Below are 11,142 nucleotides of genomic sequence, written 5' to 3'. Positions count from 1 at the left end.
AGGAGGTCAGTGGGGCCCTTCATGGTTTCTTGCACTGGGGTCCTGAAGATTCTAGGTACACCTCTGCTTTGTACCCTTTTCTGCTTTCTTTTCTTTTTCTATGGACAACGCACATCCAGTCCGTCTAGGCCGAGCATAGTTGCCATTAAGGCACTTGGGCAGTATAGGCACAATAAGACCAAAGATACATGATAAAAACAATAAATGAGAGTGTTAATATATAACCCATAGAATTTCATAGGTATACACATGCATGTATATTGTTGGCATATCGCAGCAATGACTACAATGATAGAAATTACCTTCAAACTACCTGGGTGTGGTAGGAAAAGACCCTGGGGTGGTGGCATCTCAATCCTATAACCACAAAACAAGATGTAACATAAATTGTAAAAAAAATTTAAGTACAAACACAGCTTAAAACTAGCTTGACGCGTTTCGTAGTTTGGTATTGCCACTCTTCAGGAGAAGACACATGTAAATCTAAAACAAGGTACAAAATTGTCCATAAGCAATTAGCATATAGCAGAGGGAACGATGCACATATTAGGATGGAACCAATCCCAAAGTAATACTTACAAACAGGTCTGCTGTGTATAGGAGGTACGGCGTGGCTATTTCAACCACCCACCGGCAGTGTCAGCGCAGAAACTGAGGGAGCATGTGCCATGACCACAACCCACCACAGAGCCCCCCCCACAGTGGATAGACATACATATTCGCTACATCCGAGGGGGTGGAGATACCTGTATATACATAATGACGTCTGTTGAGGGCTACTCTAAAAGATAACAATTATGGCAAATGTATAAAACTCCATGGTACACGGAGTATCTCATATTCACAATAAGAACACGGGATTTGAGATGTATTGATAAATATGACAGAACCCTTATAGCAGAGGAATGTGGAAACCCAAGATAGATCATTTTATCTCATAACAGAGCATAGGTACCAAGATCCGTTGGAGTACACTATATGTAAGAAAATGCGAACAAGACATGAGGCTGTTATGCTTTGTGTCTATCTATTAAAGTTCTTGCGGTAAAACCAGGGAAACAGACTTCTGTAGTGTATCAATGCTTTACTAAACAGGAAAAACTGCATATACAACTGTAGGATGCACAATACAACACAACTCATAGCTAACAAAAATATGCTTACAAATATAAGCATGTACACTATGTACACATTAAGTAAACTAAACAGTTACTCAACTTAGGGTTTAAGATGTAATGTCCTTCATGGTTTCTTGCTCAGTCCAACTTAAAATGTCTCCAAAGTTATATGGCTTCCGGCAGCCATGTGTTACTCCATCGTCCTTCCAAAATACATCTCTTGTCTGAACACATGCTTATTTCAAAAGCTCCCCAAGCCCCTCCCACCAACTTCCTGCATACACCAATTTCCTCTGCTCAGCTCCAAAACCTATCCAGCTGGTTTATTTACATATCAATGGAGGGGGAAGATCCTCTGTAAACATATGCTCCTACTAAACCTAACGCTATATTATTGTTATCAAGACAAAACAAAAGGCCATAGCAACACAGAGGCCAACAAGGGACAGTCCTATATGGGCACAGCCAAGGCACACCGCCCCAACGTCACGCTGCTTGCATGTGGGAAAGGAGGCACCACCACCTGAGCATCTGAGAAGCCCGGCAGTTGGTGCCAAAACCAACCCCTTGTGCTGCACGCAGATGGAAAGAGACCGCCCATGCAATGGCGCCCTGGATAGGACGTGGCACTTGTGGAGGAATGGGCATGACGTTAATGTGCAGAGCATGGCACCCACCCAGCCCACGTCTGAGAGGTAGGGTTAGACACTCTGCCATATTTGTTCATGTCTTTCTTTGTGTCAGTTAAGAGATTTTCCTTTACATCCTTTGCAGCAAGTTGTACAGGAAGGGAGGGGAAATCTGATCAGACAGCAATAAAAGCCTAACAGAGACTGTGCCCCTTCACCATTCTTTCATAAAGCTACCTAAAATGTATCCCCTTAAATGGGACATAATATCTTACAGTTATTCTAAAAAAAGGATTGCAATAAAAATGTAGTCTGCTAAGAGTAACACAACCATGCTAAATTATAAATTTAATCCTTACTAATTAGCGAGCAATGATCTTTTCAATGTCTGTGACTTATAGCAAATTACTTATTTAATTGTCAATGGAGGTACATCAGGAAAAAATTGATACATTGTTTAAAAACTCACTTTCTATACTGTTTAATGAAACCAATGCTAATATAGGGATGTAAAACTATTCTGAAGTCTTTTGTATATACTTAAGTTCATAGTACACATTTCCCTTTTGTATGAGTTAAATGAATGACATCCAAATAAGCAAACAGTGGGAAGGGCTGGCATGTGTATACATTACAGTGAAAAACAGGTACGTAGAGACAGGTGGGAATATTTGATTTAAAGGAAATAGTGCACAGCAACCTGTTTGTAACCAGATCTACAGTCCATGCTAGACTGTCAGTAGCTGCCAGAAATGTGGAATCTCTGTCAGTTTTTATTACTCTTTTTGGGGTGTATCATAATTATCAAATATCTAAAAGTCATATGGGCAGCAAGAAACCTTCCTCCTGGACCCATCCCTTTACCCTTTATTGGAAATTTGTGGGCACTGAATTTCCAGCTCCTACCAGAGACACTTAGACAGGTATGTGCCAGTATTGAATGAATCTATTAAGTAGTAAACAAAAGATTTCATCTTATACGTGAGTTTAAAGAAATAGTACAGATGCATGTGTTGGAGGTAAACGTTTTTTGAAAAAAGTTTTTTATTAAGAATAAATACCATTTTTTTTTCACATTGCACTATGCTTAATATATATAAATATGACATTTGGTTCTATCGGAAAGCAAGTGTAGATCCATTGGTAAGGTATGATATTCTTATTTAATCAAGTTCTCCATCTATATTTCTGTAAAAATAAATAGCATTTTTTGTTCATATTGCACTGTGTTTAATACATATAAATATGACATATGGTTTTATATCAAAGCAAGTGTAGATCCATTGGAAAGGTACACTATGATATTCCTAATTAATCAACTTCTCCATCTGTATTTCTATAAAAATAAATAAATTGCAATATGCAATAAATTGCATATTGCACTGTGTTTAATGCATATAAATATGAAATTTGTTTCTACCTGCAAGCAAGTGTAGATCAATTGGTAAAGTACACTATGATATTTTTAATTAATCAAGTTCTCCATCTGTATTTTTGTAAAAATAAATTGCATTTTTTTCATATTGCACTGTGTTTAAGCATACATATAAATATGACACGTGGTTCTATAAGAAAGCAAGTGTAGATCCATTGGAAAGGTACACTATGATATTTCTAATTATTCAACTTCTCCATTTGTATTTCTATCAAAATAAATAGCATTTTTTTTTCATATTGCACTGTGTTTAATGCATAAAAATATTATATTTGGTTCTATCTGAAAGCAAGTGTAGATCCATTGGTAAAGTACACTATGATATTCTTAATAAATCAAGTTCTCCGTTTGTATTTCTGTAACAGTCCATGTTTTAACTACTTTTGACTTTGAGACTTGGTTTTACTCAGCTGATTTCGCTTTGCTATAAAATGTAGGGATGGCACATGTTATGCACATGCGAAACACTCTATGAACATGTGGAACACTCTAAAGAACATCCTATGAAGTATGTTGCTTTTTTGGGGTGGTATGAAACACAATGTAGTCCTTCACCCCTGGTCTTATAGCAGCTCCAGATCCCTGCAGGACAATTCCTTATCCCATGTAGAGCTATGACTTGCACTAGCTTTTCACCTAAACAATCTGTTGTCTCTTCTGGTGCTTCTAGTGGATTGTCAATAGCAACATATAAAATATGTAGCTCAGTTGAAAGTTCAAGCTTTCAGCGTGTTTCAGCCATGCTTGAGATGCAATTCCTCAATGAGGTCCTGATAAATTACCTTAGATTGTAAGCTCCTTGAGGGTAGGGACTGATGTGAATGTAAAATGTATATGTAAAGCGCTGCGTAAATTGACGGCGCTATATAAGTACCTGAAATAAATAAAATAAAATAAATAAATTGTTAGTTCCAGGAAGATATAAAACCCCACTGCAGCCCAACCAAAATGGAGAGATCAATTTTCTATACAGGCATAGCAGTTAGAATGATTCACAAGATGAGGCTTACCTGAAGAGTGGCTTCAGGGTTGCCAACCTCCCACAGCATTTTTTATTGACAAAACATGGCAAATTTACTGGCGGAGCACATTTTTTACTGGCAACCTGAGAAATTACAGAACTCCTATTGAAACCTAACACAGTGAATATTTGAACAGTATAAACATGATATGGAAACACTGACATTACCTATAACAAAGTAATTTGCTTGATTTACATTTAAAAAGTCAACACACAGCATGAAATTATCAGCCCCTGATATTTACTGGCACTTGTAAAAAAATCACAGCTTTTTACAAGCTGTCAGTAAATTTACTGGCGGTTGGCAACCCCGAGTGGCTTTAAAATTTATCATTCATCTTTTTCACCAAGTTGTCTGGTTAGCTAAATCCATATATTTATCAGAATTGTTATCATTTGAAAAGCCTTAAATCTAAGCATGTTAAAATGGAGGCCATTGTGTTTTTGGGTTCATGTGCTTCCCTATTGTGAGAGTATTGTTAAATGGTTGCATTTCACTATAGTAGTATAGAACATTCGATTCTAACAAGGATGATTTTGACCAGTTCTTACTACACACGTTTTCAACAGAGATTAGACTAGACATAGATCATCAGTCCTTTAGGTACAAAAGTAGGAGTTTTGTACTCTGTAAAATCAGTTTTTGCAAGTTTATTAAGCAAAACCAGATTCAAAGGCAATTGGATTCTACTGCCATCTGCAGGGGGATTAGGAAACTGGCAAACTTCAAAAAAGCAGTTGCCAGCCTGGTGTAACCCCTCACACTCCTATCATTCTTCAGTTTGGTAGAAAAGATATACTAGGAGTAAGCTCACAAACACCAAGGGATGGGACCTGTGCCCCTTAAAAAACTCCAAAAAATGATTTTACAACAAATATAACAATCCTATTTTCCTTCTACTTCATTAAGGGACACAGGATTCAGCCATTTGGAACATCCAAAAGCAGTCCAGCTGACGGGTTGGCAACAGTAATAAGCTGGTGACTGCATGTAGCTCAAAAAGCTACTCGAAGGGCCTTACATATCTCCCAACTTTGGAACTTGAGAATGGGGGACACTTTAGTGAGGCGCCAAAAAATGAGCATGCTTGTAGTAAACTGAATATTAGGCATGGCTTGTCAACTGTAAAAACTGTCCCCTTTTCCAACTACATCCATCCCCCTATGTACACATTGTCCCCCTTTTCCACTTTCCTCCATATGCACACTCTCCTCCTTATCCCTTCCACAAACACTATTCTTCCCTACACACTGCTCCCCCTCTGTACACATTTCCCTCCTTTTCCTTTGCACACACTGTCTGCCTCTGTAAAAATTCCTGGACACATTGCCCCCTTGGTACACTTTGCCCCCTTTCTGAAAAAACTGCCCCCATATACATAGCCCCCATGCATACTTTGGGGCATGTCTCCTAAGTTTAGGCTTTCACAAAGAGGGACAGCCCTGAAAGTGGATAATGTGGCACACGCAGCTGCAAAAGTGGGCGTGGCTACATAGCACTAAATGTTGTCCGTGGTTTTAGGGGACATAAACATGGTATATATGCACACATGTGCTGCATTATTTGTACTCACAAAATACCATGTACTATGTCACAAGCTAGATTTTTACAGACACACGAAAACCTCAGGACAAAATATCAATATTTTAAAACTCTTCCATTACACATGCTTTCTATCTGAGCCTAACTTCAAGAACTTCATTCTATCACCTAAAGGTACTTAGCAACCAGCAACTGTTGAAACAACAAACACATTGGTCAGGAGTATGCAACATTCAGCACAGTTAACAGAGTACATCTGTTAGGATGTTAGCATCAGTGGTCTAAAAAAGGCCCCCCTTAACATATTCAGACCCAAGACTATCCCCCCTAACATATTCAGACCAGCCCTCCTAACATTCAGACTCCAGATCAGCCCCCCTCCCTAACATATTCAGACTGTAGATCAGCCCTTCCCCTAACATTCAGACCCCAGATCAGCCCCCCTCCCTAACATATTCAGACCCCAGATCAGTCCCCTTAAAATATTCAGACCCTAGATTAGCCCCCTTCACATATTCAACTTTAAATTTGTCTTAGTCACTGAAAAATGGTAAATCGAGAAACTGGCTCTTCTTTATGGGGAACATCAGGAATGACAAAAAGAGAGTCAGTCTTTCTAATACAAGCAAAAGCTAAGAAGTAAACCCAAATAGTACAAAATGCATCCAGACAGTAATGCCCCGTAAACACGATCGGACATTGATCGGACATTCCGACAACAAAATCCATGGATTTTTTTCCGACGGATGTTGGCTCGAACTTGTCTTGCATACACATGGTCACACAAAGTTGTCAGAAAATCCGATCGTTCTGAACGCGGTGACGTAAAACATGTAAGTCGGGACTATAAACGGGGCAGTGGCCAATAGCTTTCGTCTCTTAATTTATTCCGAGCATGCGTGGCACTTTGTGCGTCGGATTTGTGTACACGTGATCGGAATTTAACCGATCGGATTTTGTTGTCGGAAAATTTTATAGCCTGCTCTCAAACTTTGTTTGTCGGAAATTCCGACAGAAAAAGTCCGATGGAGCCCACACACGATCGGAATTTTCAACAACACAATCCGATCGCACCTTTTCCGTCTGAAAATCCGACCGTGTGTACAGGGCATAACATTTTCTTCTGATGTACTGGAGCTAATCAGAGAGATGAAAAGGTGAAAAGCCAAAACCACCTTTGGAAGGAAGGAGGCTGTAGGCCTCAAAACCACCTTGTCCTTGTGTAAGATCAGCAGCAGGTCTTTAAAGCACAAGCCTGACAACTATGACAAGCACCTTGGAGATGAGATGGCAGCAAGGAATGCAACCTTGTGATTGAGAGTGTGAAGGGGAATATACCTGATTAATTCAAAACTAGGTTTGTGAGGTGCCACTAAGGCCAAATTTAAATCCGCCAAAGTGACAGGTTGTTGCTCATGAGGAACTACACTAGTGACACCCTGGTCTTTGTACTAGAGGGGCTGGAGGTTATTTATTGTTTGACTACTTTGAGGATTGGTTTATGATTTAGTGATGGTATCTTTATAGCACTGAGGCAGCGCTACACTACTATTTCATTTGCAATTTGGTAGAGTGTGGGGTTGGTTTACTTAAACAGGAGAATGACAAATTTGGTGCAGCTCTGCATAGAAACCAATCAGCTTCCAGGTTGTTTTGCCAAAGCTTAATTGAACAAGCTGAAGTTAGAAGCTGATTGGTTAAATGCACAGCTGTACCAGATTTTGCACTCTGTAAACTGTAAATTAACCTCATTGAGGTGTTAGCAGCAGCCATTTTTTGGAATATCCAAACGTGGCAGCAGATGAGAATGTAGCTTTTATTAGTGGTCTTTGAAATAATTTTGAATAATAGAAAGTGACTTGTAAAAATAGATAATCTTTTCTCAGAAGAAAAAAATGTCCTTTCTAGAACACTAGCAAAAAACTGAGGCATGATGAGAGTGGGAGTGGTTTTGCCAACCTGACAACTGTCTTTTTGCTTGCCAATCTTCCTATGGACAGCAGTATAACCTAATTGTCCCTTAATGAACAGGAAAGAAATTTCCCATATCTCTGTATTCTTACCATGTCTCCATATTCTTACATTCAATCTCTGACTCAATCATTTTTGTAAATTTAATGTACAGAGATTTTCATAAATTTCTGCTCTACTGTGTGATATAATTATAATATACAACAGAATTTTGTAGCATGCAATTGTTCATGATAAAGATGTACTGAGATGAATATTGTAAGAGGATGAGAATGTATTTTAAATATGCAATTTGTGCTGAGAGGACACAGAAAACTTATTTCACTTCAACAAAATTATTGATCCACCTTTGTGCTGAATTTGATGTCCAGAAAATTCTTTGTGCCATTTAAAGTGTATGTAAACCCTAACAGTGAAGTCCTCTTGCTTGCTCATTTTGGTCTGTTTAATATACAATTGAAAGCATTTTATTAGTTCTGTTTGATAGATGTAAACAACAGGTAAGTGTTGGCGCAATGAACTGGAAAGAAAAGGAGCAATAAAAAATACTCTAACCCACAAACTGATGTATGGAAGAAAATGTCAAAACAAAATCAGTATACAAACGTCTAAACGTTAAAATGTCACGAGACATAAAATACCTATGAAAATAGGTGCATGAAAGAACCAAAGAAAGTGGGCAAATAATTTATATGTTTAAAATCAAGTGTATTGGAAATGTCCAAAAGTCCAACCCGGGACAATGGGTCCACATATAGGGCAGCCTTCAGTGGGAACTGAAACCGGGTTCCTAGGTCCTGAAGAGAAACACAAAGAAAGAAAGGCGCCTCTAGGTGTAGACGTAAGAAAACATTTTATTCAAAATCTTGTGTTAATAGCACTCACATTTGGGAGATTGTCAGAAGGCATGTAAAATATCCATCAGAAGAGTATCATCAGATCGTGTGGAAGGGCACCGCTAAGATGTTATGCCGGCCGCGGTAAAGACAGGGGACCAGAACGAGGCTTGAAGCGCAGATGAATAGCAGGCGAGGAGACGTCATTCCTCCTCGCCTGCTATTCATCTGCGCTCCAAGCCTCGTTCTGGTCCCCTGTCATCACTGCAGCCAGCTTAACATCTCAGCGGTGCCCTTCCACATGCAGGCAGAACACTCAGCAGACAGGCAGGAGTTCTTGTGACCGATCTGACGATACTCTTCTGATGGATATTTTACATGCCTTCTGACGATCTCCCAAATGTGAGTGCTATTGACACAAGATTTTGAATAAAATGTTTTCTTACGTCAACACCTAGAGGCGCCTTTTTTTCTTTGTGTTTCTCTTCAGGATAGATGTAAACAAAACTGTTGATCCTGTCAGAAATTCAGCTGCCCCTTCTAGTCTTATCTTGGACTCAGGGGCGGCCTGTCCAGTAAGGGCGCACGGGTGCCGCCTCCCCTTTCTATGCAGCCGCCCCTCCTATCCATGCATCCGGCCCCTTGCTGGACGCCAGGCACATGAATTACAGTGGTGGGGGTTTTTTTTGAAGCACTGATCAGAGCCAGATGCTTTAATAGGCTTCAAATTAGGGTGGACTCTGGGCGCAGAGAATGCGCTCACAGCCCACCCAGGTGTGTTAGAATAGCAAATGAATATTCAACGTAATCACGGCTCTGGCCACTTACACCCCCGGAGCCAGCGAACCCGGAAGAAATGACAAGGGAGAATGTCAGCTCCCTCAGCGGTGACCGGGCGCGCTGCAGGGGCCTTGTTCTAAGGTAAGTTTTTCATAATGTGCTAGTATGCAATGTAACATTAGGGTTTTTTTTTGCTTTGTTTTTTTCAGTGGTTTACTACCGCTTTAAGCTGGCCATATCGAAATTAAGCATATTCAGCAGGAACTGGGCAAATTTCAATCAATCTATGGCTGTTCCCATTAATGAGAAGTCAATTTATCAATCTGCATCTCAGGGAATAACTTGTTGGAAAATTTAGCTTCAATCAGCGCATGCAGTCAATCGGCTGCAGTGCTGATTAGTCTATTCTGAGGGCAGGGGAGTCCTGCTGTCGCAATACAATGACACAACGGGGAGCATTCCTTCATCCATCAAAAATCACAATATTTCTTCTGCACTAAGGTGGGGCACCAGTCCTTTTGGATAGATATTCTCTATACTCCAGGCATCCTCAGCAGTTAGCACATGAACCAAGTCTTGGTCCTCTGAAAACCACTTGGCCTTGCTGCCTTCTTCAGACCGGGAAATCTGTGAACTCTAAGCACAAAAGGACAATGAAAAATGCACCAGCCTTGTGTATTGACCGAGACAAAATCTAGTAGAAATGTAAAAGTAATATACTCACACAGTCTGCGGAATATAGAGCCTATAGCAAAACTCCAACCGAACAACCAGAATTGACGGCACCCCTCTGAAACACTGAAGAAGAGGGGACACTCTCGAAACATGTTAGCATCTGCAGAACTCTGGGATATCTGCTTGAGCTCTAAAGAAGAGGGGACACCCTTGAAATGCGTTAGTGTCTGCAGAGCTCTGAGATACCTACTTGGTTTTACAGGAGGGGTTCTGGTTGTTCTGTTGAAGATTTTCTATAGGCTCTATGTTCAGCTGAGTTTGTGATAATATTACTTTTACATTTATAATAAATGTGTCTTGGTTTTTACACAAGCCTGGTGTGTCTTCCCTTTTTGTTCTTAGGATTTTTGCATCCACCTTGAGTCAGGGGCGGATCCAGAGTCCAGTCTGGGGAGGGGCACTGGCAGAAAAAAAGGTGTTGCTTACAGGGCCAGATTAAGAGCAACATGGGCCTGGTGCTAAGTAAGGGTTTTGGTGGGCCTTTTTATGGAAATAAATAAAATGAAAACACAAACAATTTTTTGTTAAATTTAAATTAAAGAGAGGGGTGTGAGACAGTGGTTGAGAGAGGGCGAGATGGGGGGGGGGGTTGAAATAGAGGGGATGAGAGGGAGGGGGAAAGAGAGAAAGGGGGTGAATAAGAGAGAGAGAGAGGGGGTGAGAAAAAGGGGAATAGAGAGGGGGTGAAAGAGAGAGAGGGTGGTAGGGGGTGAAGGGGGTGAGAGAGAGAACAGGGCGAAAGAGAGGGGATGAGAGAGAGGGGGGTGAAAGAGAGAGGGGGGTGGGAGAGAGTGGGTGAGTCTGTGGGAGGCACAGCATAGTAAATAACACGGGGGGGGGGGGAATAGCACAGTACATTACATGGTTGGCACAACACATTACATGGTGGATACATGGATACAGCACATTTAATGGTGGGCAAAGCACAGTACATTACATGGTGGGCACAGCACATTACACGGTTGGCACTGCCCAATACAGCACATTACAAGGTAGGCAAAGTTCATTATATGGTGGGCACAGCACATGACATGGTTGGTACTACACAACACAGCACATGCATGGTGGGCACAA

At 40.5% G+C, this 11,142-nt stretch overlaps 1 protein-coding gene across 1 annotated transcript in view; it reads left to right on the top strand.

The window, feature by feature from the left end:
• Positions 1–2,499: 2,499 nt before the first annotated feature.
• LOC141144462 (cytochrome P450 2J6-like) overlaps positions 2,500–11,142 on the top strand; it is a 28,910-nt gene continuing 20,267 nt past the window's right edge. Inside the window, exon 1 of the mRNA XM_073630216.1 lies at positions 2,500–2,670. Coding sequence (XP_073486317.1) covers positions 2,500–2,670 — 171 coding nt within the window. The remainder of the gene's footprint in view (positions 2,671–11,142) is intronic.

This window comes from Aquarana catesbeiana, linkage group LG01 (genome assembly GCF_042186555.1).
Source record: "Aquarana catesbeiana isolate 2022-GZ linkage group LG01, ASM4218655v1, whole genome shotgun sequence".
NCBI lineage: Eukaryota > Metazoa > Chordata > Amphibia > Anura > Ranidae > Aquarana > Aquarana catesbeiana.
This window is presented reverse-complemented; position numbering and strand designations above follow the sequence as displayed.